General features: G+C 41.3%; 3 protein-coding genes across 4 annotated transcripts; all 3 read right to left on the reverse strand.

Annotated features, from left to right (window-relative positions):
• Positions 1-419: 419 nt before the first annotated feature.
• Positions 420-3,834, reverse strand: LOC102298732 (E3 ubiquitin/ISG15 ligase TRIM25). Its single transcript, XM_042214780.1, has 3 exons — positions 3,141-3,834; positions 1,271-1,848; positions 420-1,096 (listed from the first exon to the last, which is right to left on the reverse strand). The coding sequence occupies exons 2-3, from the start codon at positions 1,844-1,846 to the stop codon at positions 986-988; spliced, it is 687 nt and encodes a 228-aa protein (XP_042070714.1). The 5' UTR covers positions 1,847-1,848; positions 3,141-3,834; the 3' UTR covers positions 420-985.
• A 115-nt stretch (positions 3,835-3,949) lies between these two features.
• LOC121812477 (E3 ubiquitin-protein ligase TRIM47-like) lies at positions 3,950-9,589 on the reverse strand. Of its 2 annotated transcripts, XM_042214779.1 has the most exons (4): positions 8,832-9,588; positions 4,957-5,564; positions 4,205-4,432; positions 3,950-4,106 (listed from the first exon to the last, which is right to left on the reverse strand). In XM_042214779.1, the coding sequence occupies exons 2-4, from the start codon at positions 5,470-5,472 to the stop codon at positions 4,083-4,085; spliced, it is 768 nt and encodes a 255-aa protein (XP_042070713.1). In that variant the 5' UTR covers positions 5,473-5,564; positions 8,832-9,588; the 3' UTR covers positions 3,950-4,082. The 2 variants fall into 2 exon arrangements, with proteins under 2 accessions (XP_042070713.1, XP_042070712.1); XM_042214778.1 differs by having other exon boundaries at positions 3,950-4,432; positions 8,832-9,589.
• On the reverse strand, positions 8,085-13,931 carry LOC102299256 (E3 ubiquitin-protein ligase TRIM17). The gene is made up of 7 exons (XM_014329757.1): positions 13,816-13,931; positions 12,943-13,526; positions 12,738-12,833; positions 12,397-12,630; positions 12,055-12,202; positions 10,523-10,549; positions 8,085-10,417 (listed from the first exon to the last, which is right to left on the reverse strand). Exons 2-7 carry the CDS (start codon positions 13,519-13,521, stop codon positions 9,885-9,887), a joined length of 1,617 nt encoding a protein of 538 aa, XP_014185243.1. The 5' UTR covers positions 13,522-13,526; positions 13,816-13,931; the 3' UTR covers positions 8,085-9,884.
• Between the last annotated feature and the right edge of the window lie 6,146 nt (positions 13,932-20,077).

Consider the following 20,077-nt stretch of genomic DNA (forward strand, 5'->3'; position numbering starts at 1 on the left):
CTAGCTGCTCTTACCAATGAGAGTTAGTTTATCCATTTCTTGCTGAATTTTTTCCAGCATTTTTGTTGTGATTTTCCTGATGGTGCCAAAGGACAGCGATGTGTCCAGCTTTACCTCATCCCAGTCTATGATGTCTCCAGTGTCTGTAAGAGATGGGTACTTCTGCAAAACAGAAATACAACCCAACAGTTTGATAGCAGTGCTGAACAAAATGTCAGTAGCTAATCAGATATGTTTATCCTTCAGACTGATTATGAATGTGCCACATATATCATCCCAAAGTTTTCTCTACCTGCAGGAAAAGGATGTGGTCCTCGAGAACAGAAATGTCATCTAGTTCAGAGATGGCCTTTCCAAGTTTGTTGATCTCTGCTTCCAACTCATCTTTAAGGCCTTTTGCTTTGTTTTCCAACACCTGCCTCCTGTTATCTATTGGCTGATGGGCTCTGGCACGGGCTTCTTCCACAATGGCGATCACAGCGGTAAACACATTGTCAATATCCCACCACTCATTTTCCAGCTGGTCCTGAAAATGGGAATGAAACAGGAATGTCTATTTGACTGTTCACCTCTTTTTTCTGTATTACATAGAGTAACACACTACTTTTTGACTGGTTTAGTTAGGGAAGTTAATTCTGAGAAAGGTTCAGCATTCAGTCAGTTACCATAAACACAATTTTTATCTTTGAAAAAACAAACTGACATGGTAGATTTTCACTTTGACTCGTCTGATAGCAGCTGGATAGTGTAGTGGTAAGACTACACACATTCGGAGTCAGTGTCACAAGTTTGATTCCCACCTGGTATCCAGTAAGGGTCCTGCCTAGACCCCCCATGCTAAAACCAAGCCCTGGAATGGCACAGCTATGTCTGCAGCCTGTCCGCAGCTCGGACTCAGGAATTTCACTACATGTTGTACTGTGTATAATTATGTATGTGACAAATAAAGGTTTGTTGTTTGATTGACTTTTCTCTAAAAGTCAGTTTACTTGCTGCTTACCTTGCAGCTCTTCAAAGCTTCCTCAATCTCAGCAGTCTTTGTTTTTCTCTTGTCAATGTTCTCATTTAACTCTGTCTTGGTGTTGTCAAGTTCAGACTGTAGGAGAAACATAAAAAAATACTTTAAAAATGTATTTTTTCCACGTGTACTCCTTTTTTGTGCACTTGAAAATTCTTTCACATGCCACAATATAGTAAGTATAGTAAGTAAAATATATACAATGCTGTCAAGACTCAAAACACATATTCAGAGGTTGTTATGGTAACTTACCCTTTTCTTCTTCCATTCATCTTCAGTTGAGACAACCTCCTCCTGACCTTCCATGCAGAGAACACAAATGCATGCCTGCCGCTCCCTGCTGTACAGCTCCAAGGGGCGTCCATGCTTCAAGCAGGCCCTCGCATCCAAATTCTCAACCGGCTCCACCAACTTGTGGCCCTTCAACCTTTCTGTTGACAAATGATTGTCCAGGTGAACTGAACAATACGATGCAAGACACACAAGGCAGGACTTCTTGGCCTTCAGCTTTTTGTCACTGCAAACATCACAGGCCACCTCCCCTGCAGCTCCAGTGTATTCTTCATCGTTGTCTTCCTGCTGCATCTCTTTCATTTGTTTTACAATGTCTCTCAGGACTATATTAACATCAGGGATCCTGCTTAGATAATTCTTGCATAGTGGGCACCCTCTGTCACCGATATTACAGCTTCGGTCAAGACACAGCTTGCAGAATGAGTGACCACAAGCTGTAGTGACAGGATCCGTAAATGTGTCCATGCAGATGGAGCAGTGGAGATGCTTCCCCAGAGAGCCGGGCTCACTGGGTGATGCTGAAGTTGGGACCATATCTGCTTCAAGAGAGGACCACAAGGTTATTCACTAAGAAAAGTAACAGTGACTTTTATTTTGTCAAATAAATTTTCCTTGAAATTCTTGTTTTGGATTCAAATGTTAGAATATGCGTTTCGTGAGTTGTTCCTAACAAAATGGAAACTGTAACCTTGTAAGGGGTCATCGACTTCATAATGTCCTTTATTAAAGAAATAATAACGATAGTGGACAATATGTACCAGCTTCACCCACAAATCCCCGTACACTTCTGTGTAAAATTGCTCAGCTTTGAAGCAAAAACTAAATTTTGGTGTATGTGGCTTAGGTAAACCTTCCTTGCAGCTATGCAGATATGACACTTTCTTAAATCACTTGAGGCTTAAAGCTATGCATTGCTCGGGGTGTGTCTATTTCCAACTAAGCCACATGCTGTATAGTCGTCACCTAAACAAACTGAGCTAACTGAGCTGGACCTCCCAGCTCCCAGAATTAATTGTACTAACCATTCAAAGAGTTTGTGGTCACGATTTGATGTATGAAATTCTGCCATGTCATGTTAATTAGCACTACTTTCTGTGTCCATGTGAGACACATGGTTTACCAAGCTTGCTAGCATTATCTGATGATTTAGCGCTCTAATCTCTAAACGTGTAAATACGGTCTCTTACACAGAAGAAGATGAGCTGAAACAAAGGCTTCAGAATCAGTTTACAAATCCACTTCTAGTTACTTCTAGTGGAAGTACGCCTAACAAAAAAAAAAGGAAGTATGCCTAACTGAACAAGATTGAGTTTATTGCTTATTAATTCCACTTTGTAATATCATTTAGTTAAAGTATTATGATTAATATTATTTACCAGGACTTACTTAAATTCAACAGAAGTTATTTGCTAATATTTAACATGTGTGCAGGTCAAAGTATTCACTTTATAGTTAATAAAGTCAGCAAACAGTCAAACTAAATAGAATTGCATACACTGTCATTTGTGTGCAATAAGTTGGATACAATGACAATTTATTCTCTGAAACTTTCTACTGGCCCCTCTTAAAAGTAAGAAGTAAAAACCACTGAATACTAGTGACACACCCTGTAAATAAGCCTCACAAATGGGAGTGTTGAAGATTGGAGGAGGAAACTCGACACCAAATATAAAGTACCGGTACACACTGTAAGTTTCTATTACAGTACAGTTGATCACACACATTTGATTTAAATCTATTGCTGTAAGCTAACTGTATATTACATGTAATATCTGTCATTTAACATCAGTCTTTTTATATGAAGTTCATGCAAAAAGTACAGTATTACCTTTCAGCTAATGAGATCTCAAAGGCATCTGTCTCCGTTTCCCTTTACTCCTGATGTGTGTGTGAGTGTGTGTCCTTCCTTTTGGACTTCCTCCTAGAGTTTAAGTTTCATTTCTGTTCATACTCCCAACCGTTCACATTTTTCACTCCAGAGACGAGTTGGCATGCAAACGCATAAACAAATCATCTGTGTGCCTGCAGCAGGGTGTGTTGTGTGTGCTCAGCATGTTCATACAGATCAAGTATCCAATTTCACAAGACCTTTTTATTGCACAGGACTTCGGTCGAAATACTGCCTATTGCTCATCATAAGTTTTATTTTACATACATTTTATTGGTTAATCAAAAAGGAAGACAAAAGCATTTTTGGCACTGAATAGCAGTTAATTGCATCACCCACCCAGTAATAAGTTACATTCATACAACCAAGTTCAACGTCCCTGAGGTTTCTAAACTTCACAGTTTTTTTAAACCCGTATAAACGATTCATTTTTTAAATGTAAAAATATAAAATATAAAATTCAGTGCATACATTGGATTTCTGGCAGAGTGATACATGAGATCAATACCATTTACATTAAATGTATGACCACAGCCACCGGCAGCTTAGCTTAGTTTAGCTTAGCAACAGTTTAGCTTAGCTTAGCATTGGAAATCCTGGGAACTAGCTAGCTTTTCCTTTTTAAAAGTATTATTGAGGTTCAAAAGTATAAATAGTTCAAGTTTGTGTTTCACTGTAGGCTAAAAGTCAGCTGGTTGTATCCTTACATTAAATGCAAAAACAATTGAGTGACACTTTTCATCTCTTTCTCATGAATCAGAGCGTACTTTTCCTTGAAAGCTAACACACCCACCCAGCTGAGATTACATAATCATTTTATAACTAAAAAAACAAACAAACAAACACATAAATAAAGATTTGTTGATCAGCATGTTTCTTGAATCACAAAGCACCATGGAGAGATCTCTGCAGAGACAAGAGAGACACAACACTGAAATTAGTGTTGTGTTTTGTGTGCATGTGTTTAATGCTGCAGTTGGTTTTAAGTTTACCAGGAAGCAAACCTGTAAGAATAAGAGATCATCTTCAATCTTCAAGAGCTGTTCTAGCTCAACATTTCTCCTCTGGAGCTCAAAGATTTCATCTTCCAGCTGTTCGAGCTCTTTATTTGTTTGCCATTCCTCTTTTGGACTTTGTCCACTGAGATCTACAGTGAGTTTGATTTTCTCAGCTTCACTCACTCTATCTTGAACCTCTTGCTGAAGTTTCATCCTCCTTCGTTTTACAATAACCTGTGGGGAGACACTGCATTAGCACAGCTGAGCTGACAAACTGCAGGCACACTTGTACCATGTTTTGTTAAATCAAGTCGTCGTATGGTCTCCTGAGCTTCTTCTGAACTATGTTGCAATCCTGTGCACCCCGTGATGACAGTTTCTTTTGCTTTGATGGATGACACAAAACAAAACACCATCAAGAGCTTCAGTTCACTTTTTGATTACAAAAAGAGTCAATTTTTTGACCCCCATCCAAATTTACAAAAGTAATCAAAAAGGGAATGAAAAGGCAAGAAATGGCTGCCAAGATGTAAGCAAATTCTTACTTTTGTTGTTTAATTTGTTAACAAATATAACTTACAAAACAGCTTTAACACTAATTGTCTGAGATTATTATGGGATAGCATGTGAATCCAACTGAGTGGCAAGTTTTTTAGTCTTTTTTTAAGCTGAAATTAGAGAATACTTATTACATTATTGCCAACAAAAATTATTTGTAAATACTTTTTCTAAAAAAGCTTTAGCAGAAATTTCTTTACCTTCTTCTTAAAGGCTTCCCGGCTAATAGAAATGATGTTGTGGCTCCAATGCTCTGTCTGTGCACACATAGCACAAATGCACGCCCGGTCACTCCTGCAGAACTTCTCCAACTTCTTCCCATGCAGTTTGCACACAGAATCCTCGAGGTTTTTTACCACACTGACCAGTAGATGGCGCCTAAGCTCTTCAGTCTGGTAATGTGCTTCCAGATGAGTGGTGCAGTAGGAAGCCATGCACATCAGGCAGGATTTGACTGCAGGACGTTTTGCTGAGCAGGAGTCACAGGGAACCTCTCCAGCTTTTAAAGGTTGAGGTGCTTTCACAGTATGTAGTGTCTGGTCTGTTTTGAGCTGTGGCCTGGTAGGAAACAAAGTCTTGCAAAGGGGGCACTGGCAGGCCTCGTTGATTTTCCAGTATTCTCCAATGCATCCCAAGCAGAAGACGTGTCCACAGGGGATGGACACGGGGCTTGCGAACTCATCCAGACAGATGCAGCAATTAGGAGAGTCTGACATCGCGTCTTAATATGCCTGTGCAAATACAAGCAACCTGCGGCCTGTTTCAGTTTGCTTTTTGCACAGGTGATGATTTGTTTGAAGCAGTACGTCTGACAAGAAAAGAGAGGTTTTATTAGCACACATTCAACATCGTTCTTCACAAAGCTTGACATATCAGAAGGAAACTACACAATTAAACACTGCACAGAAAAAAGCTTCTGGTTTAAAGCTGTCCAGAGCTACTGTCATTACAAAGACTGTCCACTTTTTGTGCAAAATACCATAATACATATACCTGTTTGTGACTGACTTTGGCCCTGCAACCCTGATAACAATAACTGAAGGAGAATGGATGGATGGACATAACCATACTGATTGCTTGAGCCATCGATGCCCATCAATGGACTGGTGTATCACTGACTATATGGAAATGCACAGTTCACCAGGCTTCAGTCTTTATTGCTTTGGTTATTCATTAGAATTACTTTAATAGCTAAATATGGCAACAGATGCCAAACAAACACTTTTTCTCCTCATGTTTCGTATCACTTGGCAGGATCAAACAGTAGCTGGCATTTGAATAACACTTACTCCATCTTTGTATAAACTGCTTTGTGTTTCCTTACTGGGAGGATTAATGTTAAGATCACATGAATAGAAGAATGTTTTTACAGGCTTCTCTACTTAAGTACAATACAGAAAACTGGTTGGCTTTAGCAAACATCCATTCTCTTCAACTTATCCATACCTTTGTCTGGAGCCTATCCCAGCTACCAGAGGGTGAGAGGCAGGGTACACCCTGGACAGTTGCCAATCTGACGCTGAGCTTACACACAGAAACAGGTAACCATAAACACTTATAGGCCATTTAGAATCACCAGTTAACCTAACCCCACTAACCGCATGGTTTTGAACCCACAGACACATTGCAGTCTAACTCTGGACCTTCTTGCTTTGAGGCAACAGAGATCATCACTGCTCCACAGGTGCTGCCCAACTTTAGTAAACACATTAATAAAAAGTAACATGTAGTGCAGTGCAAATATCTTAAGCCATTCCTAATTTCTTTGGATGCAGCAGTTTGCTGAAATGTGTGCAAGCATTCATGTAAGGCAAAAAGATTTTTTTGTTTTTTTTGTTTTGCCTCTTCCGTTTGTTTCTTTACCCATCAGAAATACTGTCAGAAGGCCAAGAAAGACGCCCAAGAAAAAAAGGGAAAACAAGGTGAAAAAGAGAGCAATGTAATAAAACAACACCATCCAATAAACTAGCTAAAGTAGATAACATAGATACTAAATATTAAATGTTATTGTGCAGCACGCAAGATGACAGCGCACAATGTGCTTTGAGGTAGCAGCCAAGAAAGGGTAGTTTGTGTCTGTGAACAGCACCTGTGTGCACACCTGTGTGGATCAGCATGCTTGTATTCAAAAGGTTTCTCCATGTAACGATCTGCTAGGGGGTGGAGCCATAGCCCCGTCCCACAGGGCATTAACCAGGCATGGAGGAGATCCAGGCCCCAAACATCCAGAGGCCCCCAGAGTACGAGAGTCTAAGAAGGACCATCGGAGGGGCAACCGTGACACCCTGCTGGGAAGAGCTGAGGAGAGCCCCAGACGAGGGGTCACCTAGCAACCACGGAGCAGAGGCCAGAGGTTTGGGTGGATCAAAATGGTACCTTTCTTCATCCATGATTCCATCAATGTTCACAAGATCTCCAACACCACTGGCTAAAATGCAGCACTAAACCATGACAGAGCCACCACCTTATTTTACAGATGTCTTCAGACTCTCGCTGTTGTACCTCTCTCTCGGCCTTCTCCCTGAAAACTGACAATGATTTGAACCGAAAGTTTTGGATTCATCGCTCCACCAGTCCTGATTTTCTGTTGCCAAATCTCACTTAATTTGGTATACCTCAGCCTTCTTCACAGCTGCCCTTCCAATGAGATCATTTCTGTTGAGGCTTCAGTGAACAAGAGATGTATCAACTAAAGGGCCAGATGCTTCTCTCAGGTCCTGCGTCAGGTATTTTCTGGATTTCTTTTCCTATTTCTAAAGGAGTTCTAGATACTGTTCATCTGCTGGAGATAGTTTTTTTGCACACCATGCCAAAATATGCCAAGTTTTGACCGTTGTAAAATTAGATTTTTGCACCAATAATGTGATTACCATATTGCTTTATCTTTGGCATTTTTAAGAGATTTGATTAGTGACAGGGCGACAGTAACAAAGTGCCCAAAGATACGATTTAAAATGAGATCTTTACAAAGATGTTATGTGTAGACACAAGACTGGTTCATTCCTTGAGTTACGTTTCTGATTGAATAAATGATAGGTCTGTTAAGTGGCTTGACAAAACGACTACTTCCTGTAAAAATAGTCAGGTATGAAGACTGGACTGAACATGAGTGAAAAGCAGCCAGTGTCCAAATAAAAACCTAAAAGATCTTTAGACAACTATTGCTCAAAATCACTCTGAAGTAAGGCTGGCTCTTTGGAAGTAATATATTTAAAAAAGGTTTGTTGGCACAAAACATTTGCACAGTATTAAATAAACGACTTCAGTTTGGAGGTCAGTCAAATATCCCACAAAAATCGATCTGAAATGTTATAATGAAACACTGTTCATGAAACAAAGTCGGATAACTTTAATATAAAGACAAAAACCAAACATTACCATTACCAGCATTTTGTCACTGATACAACAAACAGCAATGTGGAAAAGAAAAACCAAATATGTATATAAGGCAATTCAATAGAGCAGTAAGAATATTACTCACATGTAACCATATGAGGTAATGAATGAGTTTATAGGCTCAAGAGCAAAGGTATGTCCAGTCAATCAAACTGTTGATCAGACTTGTGTGCAACACCATATTTGTTCTGAAGTGGCATGCCACCGTAACAGTTTGTTCAAAAATTCATGCAAAACTGGATTTTCCTGCTTTCATACGAGCATATCTGCACTAGAGGGGGAAAAGGTTCCTGCTCATTGATACTGATAGTGAAAGAATTCTGAGTGTACGTCACAAAACATCTGTACTACATCAGAGCCATGCAGGAATCTTGAAGTTTTGCGTATCCTCCAGCCACTCAGCACTGAGTATTCTCTATGAACGTAACAGTATTAATGGCTACATTTGTCACAGTGACACAGCCATCAAACTAAACTTATTTTAGATTGTGGCTTTTCACTCCTGAGCCTGAGAGTAATACGCATAACATGAAAATGACTCATTCACCGCTCACACGAACTATGAACAATGTAAACAAGTTCAACTCAGCTGTGTACCTCCACAGAAATCTCATGTAATGGTCAAAAGCTGTCTTAAAAATACCAGAAAGAAAAGAAATAATTCATAAAACATACTTACAATTATTTTCTAACTGCCAGCTTGTGTATCCTCAGGCTCTAACAGCAATGAGCTACACTCTGCTCACTTGGTTCTCCTGACATAGAGATAGACACACCCACCACTGCTAGGAAAGGGGCTGGCCGTTCTGGACAGCATACACCCATAAACTCGGGCCCTGTTAATAAAGCTCAAACCCTGGCGAAAAAAGCCCCAAATAATTAAACATATCAGAGTTAAATAAACGTGTTTCTTTCCTGCCTGAGTTACTTAATAATTTGTAAGGTACTGCAAATAATAATATCTTTATATTTTAAGTTGTTTGCCTACATTTTAAATGGGTTATAGCTATTTATCACTGTTTTCTCCTTACTTATATAAGATTATGCCAAAGTTGCTTGGTATGTTAAAGACTGAGACTGGTTAGAATTTGTTATTACATCTATACATTGAAAAAAACTGCAGAAAAAGAACATTTAAAGTAAATATCTAAAAAAAAGAAAAGACAAGACCTTTCTCTATTAAACAAACCTCCTAGCCATTCCCATGAGTTTACGAGGTTAACTTAATGCACCATAAAGTTCCTGTTTTTACAGAAGCAGCTGTGGTGACTACCATACATGGTGCTGTACTCCGGAGATCCTACGTCAAAGATTTTGACCCCACTCAAGTAAAGCTAAATAAACAGGATGCGTAATAACAAAAAATAGATTCAAGTCTTTCAAGTTTCCTTAAATGAAAACTCTGAAACAGACAGAGGATGGAACTAACACTACATAATACTGATTAGTTTGTTATATACTGTGCACACACTCTACAAGCGCATATTTAAAACATCATTTGCATGGTTCATAGTCTGGAATTCTGAACAATTTGTACGTGGTATTTTTATCTGTGTCATAGTTTATCACAATGTAAAACAAGGCAACAGGGGAACAACAGTCGGTGTTAATTATTAACCTTAAATTGGTCATTTCTGAATACGTTTTATTGATGTTCAGATTGCGCAGCACTCTGAGTTCTAAACTTTGATCTTATTATTCATTTATCATTTTGATTGTTGAAGGAAGTGAATTAGAAATAAAGACAATCCTTAATAAGCAAAGGCTCAGATTTCTTTGATCCACCTAGTAGATAAAAGTATGGAAATAGTTTCTCTGTGAAAGATTCTCCTGTGAAAGAGTAAATATGCAAGTTCTCATTCACGTCAAAAAATGAGACTCTGCCTTCTTCATAGTCCAGGTACACTCCTATTAACCTTGGCCTAGGGAAAAGGGAGAGAACTGTGGAGGGTGCTGAGTGGACTTTATACTCCAAAAACCTTTTTCCTATGGCAAAGAATCCATTTTCTCTTTTCAAAAAAACCCTTCCTGATCTGTTTACAGTTTCCTTGGCAACACCCACATCCCAGTTGTTTCTCAGGCCCACTTGGACTTCCCAGTAGTGTCGGCCAGAGGTGAAGCCCTTCGTCCCAAACACCATGGGACAGTCAAACCTCCCAAACTCATCAGACGAGGGGCTTGCTGCTCTGAAGTACTTCAGACGTTTCCCAGATTCAGTCACCACAAGGCCCTCGCCGGCAGTGGAAGGGTTAAAGGCGACTGATTCTTAAAGGAAAAAAGACATATGGTCAGTTACATATATATATATTAATAGTTATGTTGAGCTTTTACATCTTGGAAAGTAAACTAAATATAAATCTATGAACTCACCTTTATATTGCCTCATCCTGGTCAGTTCTGGGAGGAAAAAACATCACAGTGAGGCAAACCTTAAGTGTAAAACACGTGTGGTGTTTCAAATCACACACTTGTACTGTGAGATTTGCATCAACAAATTAAAAGAAAACTCTTCTTCAATGGCAGCCAAGAATATGAATATACAGACAATTCTATGGGTGGTGTAACTTGTGACAAATCAATCACATGCTAGTGTGAACGCAGAAGAACAACTACAACTACGTGCAGTAGCATGAGCAGATATCGCCGTGTTAGTGTTGTTCCTGGATTAAAACTACAGAGTTTTGCATTGTAGAAACACCATCACACTAAACACCAGACTCTAACCCTAACCTTACTGTGATATCCCAGCAATGTGATTGGTCACTTGGAGCATTGAACCTGGACCAACATTAGTTTTAATGATCCAAGAACAAAACCAACACAGAGATATCAGATGCACCACAGGTAATACTGGGATTAAATGAGATAAACTCTGCTTTATTTATCCCACAGTTAGCGAATAGCTGTTTCACTTGCCCAAACATAAAGATGTGGAGTACTCATAACTATGTAAATGTAATCTGGCAATTTCATCACATTTGCTGAGTTGAGCGTTTTGACCATTACCATCTTGCTGTTTAGAAAGAGGTTGTCACAGTTGAAGGTTGGATCTAACTGAGAAGTCAACGGACAGTGAATGCTTAAAGAGTAACTCCCTGTCAGTCAAAAAGGTCACCTCTTTAAAATTTATGTATTTAATAAAATGTAAATGTAGAGACTATAAAAGTCTTTAGGAAAAGCTTTACAAAGGTCATTCATCTTGTACGAGGTCATGTTTCCATAAATGTCAAGTGAACTTTTTGTAACCAGACAAATTCGCCCTCTGCTGGCCATTTTTTTTTAAAAAAAAGGAACTTCTGCTTTGGCTGTTTAGTTTCATGTCATTTCTTCTAAATAATCCCATGCATCCGTTCATTTCCTTCCATTTATCCAGTTCAGGCTCACTAGAGTCAATCTGAGCTGTAATGGGGCTGGAGCACGACCTATACAATTGTTCATTCACACCTACAGCCAATTACCAGTTAACCCTAATGCTGTGGGAGGAAGCTGGACTACACAGAGTAAACCGGCACAGGCTCAGTGAGAATATGCAGGCGTCACACAGAAAGACACCAGCCAGTGGATTAGAAGACAAGACCTTATTTAAAATTATTTATCCCTCTTATGAAGAGTTTTCACTCAGCTGGCGGAAGCTATATTGTCCATGCAGATGGCACTGACCAAGAGCAGCATATTTTTCCAGGCACTGACGTTAAATGTGCTGTGGTGTCGTTTCGTGTTTGCACACACTGAATTGTCGGCTTCACAGCAGAAGAATTGACTTTTGTATGTGCACAGCAGCCTCCACAACAATCAGTCAAATGCCGTGATCATCATTTTAATATGCTACGTTAACGTGTACAAACAGAAGTATCCAAACTAGAGAAATCCTCACACATAAAACAAACGCTGCAGATATTTACCTGCTTTTGTGCGAGTTTTCAGTTCAGTTTTGAAAGTGTGCACAAGATGAGCCATGGCTCTCCTCGCCGTCTGCACACACAAGTCTGAGTAAACCTTGATCTTGGACCAATCCTTGGAGGCGGAAATATTGCTCAGAGCCTTCAAAGTCTGAAATGATTCATAAGGACATGATAGTGAGTAGCAGCTATTTTCAGTTGGATCTTTTTTTTGGATTGGGGCAGGGGTGAGTGAGGAAAAGATACAAAGCGATGGATAAAAGATGGAGAAATTTGTTGCACCTGGCTTTAAAAGAGATATATTTTATTATAAGATGCTTATAGGTCATAGTCTGTACAACTTACCTGTAAGAGCCACAGGTGGTCCTCATTTTGTGAAAGTTCGTCCAGCTCTGAGTGTTTTCTCTGCAGTTCTGAGATTTCGTCGTGCAACTCCTGAATTACCGCTTCGTCTTTCTCTTGTGACTTTCTGAGCTTGATTTGAATGTTTGATTGTAGTTTAGCCTGCATCTCTTCTACTTGGTTTATCAGATTACTGAATAGTGTATTGTTCTCCTCAATCTCTTGGTCTGCTTTTACCTGCAGGAGAAAGAAAAGGGCTCCATTGTAAACATGTAGGTGTGCACTGAACACTGTAAAGCTTAATGTGACAAATTTTACATTTGGAAATTTGCCTCAGTACTCACCTTCCGCAGTTCGGAGCCCTCATTAAATTCCTTTATCTTTTCCATCCTCTCCTCAATCATCAGTTTGATCTTTGCTTTTTGAGACTCAATATTTTCCTGAAATGTACAATTTTAAGCAATTAAATTGGGTGAAGCAGTCATTTTCAAGGATCCGCGTTCTCATTTTAACAAAAATGTAACAAAATAAAATTCAGCATCGTCTTACTCTCTGCTGAGCCCCTTCTTCTTCAACAGGTACTGTCTCATGGTCTTTGTGGTCTGTCTCACTGCACAGCAGACAGATGCACACCTGATCATCTCTGCAGAAAAACTCCATTATCCTCTCGTGCTTCCTGCACATCCTCTCCTCCAGATTCTCCACTGGCTCGATCAGCTTGTGTCTCATTAAAGAGGGAACTCTCTGGTGAGGCTCCAGATGGGCTTCGCAGTACGACGTCTGACACACCAGGCAAGACTTCAAGGCTTTGAACTGTAAATCAGTGCACACGTCGCACGCCACTTTCCCCGGTGCATCCATGTCTTCAAGCGTCTCCACCTTCCTCTTCTTGATTTGGCCTGAAATCTCTGCGATGACGGTGTTTGTGGAGAACTCGGGCCTCACATAGAATCTTTTACTGCACGTTGGACAGTGGCATAACTCACTTCTGTCCCAGTGCTGAGTGAGGCAGGTCCTGCAAAAGTTGTGACCGCAAGGTGTAGTGACCGGGTCACTGAAGACGTTCAGGCAGATCGTACAGACGAAATGATCCTCTGGCAACGAAGCGAGGAAACCAAAAGCTGACATGATCTCTGTAGATGAAAATATCATTGATATGCTTTACATTTCTGTTCTTTCAGGCTTTTTATATCATATGAAATATGATATAAAGGGAAAAAATAGCTAAATAGATAGAAATAGATTTGGCACTAAGTGTGTGTTTTGGCTGTTCCCAGTGAGAGCCCTGACACACCCAATGAGTCATAATCATATCAATCTCTTTCCTTGTTTTAATTTTGGATCACATACTTACAGTTATGCATTTACAGTAGAAGCAAAAACAAAAGAAAAACAGCTCAATTTCATTTTAACTTGACTCACCTTATTTCTAGTAACTCGGTAATTCCAACAGACTAAACTCCACGTTTGCATGCAGATATAAAACCTGCTGCAAACAATTCACCACTCGTCTCTCACACGGGAAGTAATATGAGTGAACCTTGAAGAACCGGGGAAGCTCCAGTCACTTCAGTGGGCGTGGTCAAACTACATCATTTGGCTGAAATGAAACTTAATGCTGTAGCAGGAAAATAGCATCATGTGGGCATATCTGAAAAAAACCAAACATTTATTGGTGTAAACATTTCTCCCAAAGCATGTTCGCAAGATCAGTCACTGTAAATAGCAGCATGCAATCATGAATTCAGATTAAAACAAACCACAATCTCTTCTTCTTTTTTTTTAACATGATGCATTTAAAATGAATGTCTCATTTGTGTTATACATTTTATATTTTGCCAAAACCCATATGAGAAGCTCAATACTACTCTGGTGGACTGACTGTGGTGGATTGGAATCCATCTGGCTGCTATTTTTGCAGATTAAACCTAAATATTGTTTTAGGTCAATTCAAATTTTTAAAAGCATTCAACTTCAACTTTATTGAATTTTTTCTCTTTTTTGGCAAACAAATCATACTTCATATCAAAGAGTTGGAGGTAGTGTGCAATCATAACTTCATAATAATGCAAAAAGTACAATTACAGTTATTTATCATATGCCGACTATTATTATTCTATATCAGTGAAGAACCAATTCCAACAGTCTTAGAGAAGCCCATAAAGAGCCTGTGACGGTAATATAATGCAGACCTCAACGATACGTGGCAACTAGAACAATTAAGGGAGAACCTGGCTGATGACCTCAAGTGGATTAACAACACTGCACTCCCAGAGAAACTTAAGCTCTGGTGCTTCCAGTTTGGGTTATTACCCAGACTACTGTGGCCGTTGACAATCTACGAGGTCTCACTCAATCATGCCAATTGACTAGAGAGGCTAGTGAGCTCCTACGTTAAGAAGTGGCTCTGACTTCCCAAGTGCCTCAGCAGCGTTGGACTCTACAGCGACGGGATACTGTCATTGCCTATCCCTAGCCTGGTTGAGGAGTTTAAATGTGCAAAAGTGAGGCTGCCTTTCCTCATAACAGCCATCCCTCAAGAGTCTCTCCATCTAAAGCAATGCATTATCAGGGACTGTAACATCTAGTCCTTTAACTGAATTACACCCCTAATCTTGATTTATTGATAATGATCTTAATTTAATTTAACTACTTATTTTTCTGCTGTATACTTTTTTTTTTTTTTTTGCCTGTTTTTGCCTGTCCCGTTTGGCTCTTTTGCCATCAGAATTATTGTCTAAAGGCAAAGAAAGATGCCCAACGGATTTACTTTACCAAATACACCATCCCAGCCTTGCTGTAATGGTCTATTTGATTCACCTTTTATTGTTTATTTTATTTTATTTTCACTTGCTAAATACGGGACAGACTTGACTGGGGAAAAGAAAGGGGAGAAAGAAAGAGGGAAAGAAAAACAGCGGGGAAGAGGGACGGGGATAAAGGGCAAAAAACAAAAACCAACAAAATAAGCAGACAAAAAATACATATATCAATCACCTGGATCACCTGTTGAGAAAGAAAAAAGAAAACAAGCAGAAGAAAAAAAGAGCAACATAATAAACAACATCACAATGATCATATGGGAATATAACAGTAAATACTAAATATTAAACATTATTGTGCAGCACGTAAGATCGACAGACACAGTGTGCTTTGAGGTAGGAGCCAAAAAGGGTGTAGTTTGTGTGTGTGACACCCGTGTGTACACCTGTGAGCATGGACGCGCTTGTTTTTAAAAGGTTCCTTCATGTAATGATCTGCTAGAGGGTGTGGGGGGGCCACAGCCCCGTCCTCCAGGGCATGAAGCAGGTATGGAGGAGATCAAAACTCCAGACATCCAGAGGCCCCCAGAACACAAGAGACCAAGGAAGACCAACAGAGGGGCAGCCGCAGCCACTGTCCCAGAAAGAGCTGAGGAGAGTCCCAGATAAACATTTAGATGTCAAGTTAAACGGGATAAAAGGGGGTGTTTTACTGTTATTTTAGCATCAGCATTATTATTGCATCAGAATCATATAACAAGCATTGCATTAAACATTTATTGAAGCTTTTGACATTGTACTAACATTTGTGTTCCAGTGATTGTTATAACCGCAGGTTAATCTTCTATTCTTAATCGTATATTCACAGGTGTCAGGATAATCATACGATCTTCTATTGCAGGTGTAACCATGATCATTTTTATACATATTGCAGTTTGTTGCTCATTATAGAGTTGTGCTCAAGTTAATAAGGGTTAAAAGCTACAGTCAAGCGATGTTTGGCTGATCTATGGTGTGGAGTGACTTCGAGCATAGAAGGCCGCACGCGCTTACATAACACTGATATCATGGTATTCTTTGTGATCTTTTATTCAATTATATCTTTAAGTTAAGTTTTAAGTAGTGGTAGTTGATTAAAGACATTCTTTTAAGATTATATACTTGAGTCAGAGCATCACACGCAGATCAACTTAACAACCTGGGAGACCTTGTAGCTGCAATATTGTGTCTCCATAAGGGACAGTAGGCGGAAGCAAACACATGATTTTTGGGGGGCAAATGTGAGGATTAAAAATGGCTAATTTGTTTTTGATGTCTTTTCTTAATATGAGTGGTTTTAGTAATTTTCAGACACACCTTGCAAATGTGCTTATAATGAGTTGGCACTCGGCTTTTGAAGGTCATAAGCTTCGTTCGGCGTGATGGTCCGGACTGATAAAGTGTAGGAAATGCCTTGAGTGCAGAGGGCTAAATGCAAACACGCTTACACACACATAGGATATGATTAGAATAAGTCCCTGGGACATTCTGAATATTCTAAACCAATTCTGAATCACTAGAAGGTCAGTAGATAACAACATTAGATTATTAGGGTAGGAAGAGAGGTGTTTTGGTTTTCTGTCTCTTACAGAGAAAGGAACAGACACCAGACGAGGTCACAGAGATACGAGGATCCTTCGCAGCAGAGACAGACACAGTGACTGCCGAGACACCAACTGGGTCCAAGTGTCATGGCGTTTGGGCTCCAGCTAGTCACTCCAAAAGGATGGATCCCATAAACACAGCAATAACCATGAAGGGGTTGGCGGAAATCCAGGAACACCAGACCAACGAGGTTCGAGAGGCTCTTGGGCAAAAGGGGGACGTTCCTGATCTTTTTCTGGAGGACACACAGGACCCGAGGATACACAGATCGTTGTTTGAAATCGGGGCAGAATAATCCCCTGATCTGTGCCACGACTGAAGGGTTGTCTAACCCCTGAGGTTGAAGAAAGAAGAGCAGAGGATCACCCAACTGGACGACACTGGTAGCTGCAGCAATAAAATAAAGGCTAAAAGCTCCTTGGACAGAGGTTCTAGTCTGAGTACGTCTGAAGGGTATAAGGTAGCACCAAATAAAGCTGTGGGAGAACTGGGGAGTGTCATCTGTACCTGCTATTGTTGTAATAATAGTTTTTCTTGCATCTGAACTGCGCAAACACAGAGGTCATCTCACATATGGTTCGCCCATCAGGGGGACAAAGGACCTCAGGAGTGAGAAGAAATGAACCCGGCCACACTGGATTACAGGGTGTTGGTGAGCTCATTATTCTAACGAGCTCATCAGGGGGAGTGTTAAATTATAATATTATTTTATGCCATGTTAGACCCCTAATTAAAGATTGTGAATTATTATGTAGTTTTAGTTTGCATTATTCTCCTGAATTAGAAGAAGCTGATAACTATTGCATTAGTTAAACTGATTTGCATTACATTAGACTGCTGATTTATTGTGGATGAATGATATTGTTTTATGATGTTATAAGAAATACTGTTTGCAGAAAGTCATCGCCTTATTTGTCTGATTAGAAGAGAACAGAGCATGCTGGAGTTTTCTGCCCCATCTCAGCAGGAGCAGATAAACGGGGAGCCAAGGTCGTAGCTTAGGCGCCGTGTGAGAGAAAAGCATGTGAATGTTTAGGCTTTTATGATAAGGTGGGGGCACCAGAGGCTATAAGAGTTTGATTAATGCTCCACCATTTTGAGATCTGAGGCTGTCTGCATACAGTGTCCATCTCCCACGCGTGTGACTATTAAAATCATCGTTTGACTTAACCCGGCCGGACCAGTGTTGTTATTGTGGTTTTTTCTCTTGTCTCCATCCCCAATTTTGAACTCGTAACAGGGCTCACTCAGCAGCCGCGGAGCAGAAGCCAGGGGGGGTTGCAGTGACGTGCCCGGTGAGCTCCGCCGGCAGCCAGCTGTGCCAGAGTGACCGAGCCCCAGGCCGAGAGGCCGAGGGCACCCCACCCCCGAAGTGGCCCGAGCGAGCCCCAGGCTCCAGGCCCCGAAAGCAGCCACCAGGAGTGAGCCGGTGTGTACCTGGACGCCCATCCCGGACACAAAGAACCACCAACGCACCGATGTCTGAGGGAGTCCGCCACTGGCAGGGGAAGTGGTGGTAGGGGGAGATAGGCCTCCAAACCTTGGAGGGCCTGAGATGTCCCCAGAGAGGTGGCGTCTGATACCCAACCTGACATATAGACACAGACATACAGGCACACACAGACACAAACATCCATTCCCACCCTCATGCTCTCATATGCACTTACTCCACACTCAACCAACGTGGAGACAGACATAAAGAGACGCTGTACACACGATCACACTCCCCAAGCGTACTCTACGAACCGGGTCCAGGTACCCTTGCCCCTGGTGGGGGAAACTGCACCCAGACCCTTTTCCCTGAGAAGCAGACCGCCCCGACTCCACAGCAGCAGGGAGGCCCCACATTCCAGACCCCAATCGGACGGCCAACTCCTCCTCCTTGTCCCCCGCTCCAACAGGCCGCAGAGAACGGGGGTGTGTGAAAACTCCAAACCTCCCTCCGCCCGCTCATATGTAGTGTTGATGCATGTGTGTTCTAAGGTGCATTTAAAACCCAGGAGGGCATGGAGCTACCTGCCAGAGAGCAGCAGGTAAGCGCATAGTCCCTCCTGCTAGCCCTCAATATCTACGTGTATTTAAAATTGAGAGGTGGGCAACGACGCCAGGGGTGAGGTGTACGCCCTGATGGTCTTTTGGATACCGTGTAGCGTGCCCACCCCAAGATCCTATATGTATGTGTAATGAGAGTGTAGGGCTTTGTGATATAACCAACATTTCTATCTATCGCCCCGATAATGATATAAATCACAAAAATGTAACATTTTCTGTAAATTCTGTGAATCTCAGGCAGCTCGACTTGCATGAAGTGTTTCCAGCTGCGCGTCATGTAGCTGGAGTCGAGTGTTTTAGCCGATGCATGAAACGATACATTTTTAGACATAAAGTTGTAACAGCCGCCGTTTTCTTTGTGAGTATTTATTACACAGGGTGCTGCGGGGAAAAGCTTGTTCTAACATTTGAGTCTAAGGTTTATTTTAGCGGGGGAGCTACTGAGGTCAGCTCCCCCGCTGACCCCAGTAGGCACCCCCATACTCCGCAACCCACCAGGGAAAGGGGGCCCAGGCCCATCCGGACCGGGGCCCAGTTCAGCAGCGCCGCCTGTCCACACAGAGCCCAGGACAGTCCACCCGACCCCACCAAAGAGAAAACTGCACCCACCCTGTCATCCACTCATCTTCCAGACTACACAAGACAATAGACGCCCAGGCTGAGATCTTCCTCCACCTCTCCTATATCTCCCCCTCCTGCAGAGTGAGTTCCTGAAGAGAGGAGACCTCCTGCAAGATGTAACAGCCTCCCCCACCAGTTGAAGAGCCCCCCTAGGTGGCTCGATGAGCTGGCGGCACCTTGCGCCAGGGCTGTGCCCCCATACACCCACCCGCCCACAACCCCGGCAACACACCAACCAGGACCCAGGCCCAGCCAGGGCCCCAGCCCAGAGACGGAGCACCCCCAGAACCTCACGCCCCTCCCGGCTTTCTGCTCTATGCTTATCTGAGGGCAAATATATGCAGTTCATGAAATTGTTACCATCAACAATTTTATTCAAATATTTTTGTGAGTCAAAGTGCCCAAAGATACTATTTAAAATGAGATCTTCGCTAAGATGTTAGGTGTAGAGACAAGACTAGTTCCTTCTTTAAGTTATGTTTCTGGTTGAATTATTGTTAAGTGGTTTGACAAGAGAAAAAAAAAAAACACATACCAACACAACACACTCCTGTGAAACTAGTCAGGTATAAAGACTGAACTGAACACAAGTGAAAAGCAGCCAA

This window comes from Haplochromis burtoni, unplaced genomic scaffold (genome assembly GCF_018398535.1).
Source record: "Haplochromis burtoni strain Fernald_Lab_line unplaced genomic scaffold, NCSU_Asbu1 Contig_609, whole genome shotgun sequence".
NCBI classification, from domain to species: domain Eukaryota; kingdom Metazoa; phylum Chordata; class Actinopteri; order Cichliformes; family Cichlidae; genus Haplochromis; species Haplochromis burtoni.

Bases quoted from the DNA above. Each gene is read 5' to 3' on its own strand.
- LOC102298732 (XM_042214780.1), bottom strand. From the start codon at position 1,846: ATGGTCCCAACTTCAGCATCACCCAGTGAGCCCGGCTCTCTGGGGAAG. The intron at 1,097-1,270 runs GTAAGTTACCAT...TTTCTCCTACAG, and splicing joins ATGAATGGAAGAAGAAAAGG to TCTGAACTTGACAACACCAA.
- LOC121812477 (XM_042214778.1), bottom strand. From the start codon at position 5,472: ATGTCAGACTCTCCTAATTGCTGCATCTGTCTGGATGAGTTCGCAAGC. The intron at 4,433-4,956 runs GTAAAGAAATTT...GTCTCCCCACAG, and splicing joins GGGAAGCCTTTAAGAAGAAG to GTTATTGTAAAACGAAGGAG.
- LOC102299256 (XM_014329757.1), bottom strand. From the start codon at position 13,521: ATGTCAGCTTTTGGTTTCCTCGCTTCGTTGCCAGAGGATCATTTCGTC. The intron at 12,631-12,737 runs GTGAGTACTGAG...TTTCTCCTGCAG, and splicing joins AGGGCTCCGAACTGCGGAAG to GTAAAAGCAGACCAAGAGAT. The intron at 10,550-12,054 runs GTAAATATCTGC...TTTTCCTCCCAG, and splicing joins GAAAACTCGCACAAAAGCAG to AACTGACCAGGATGAGGCAA.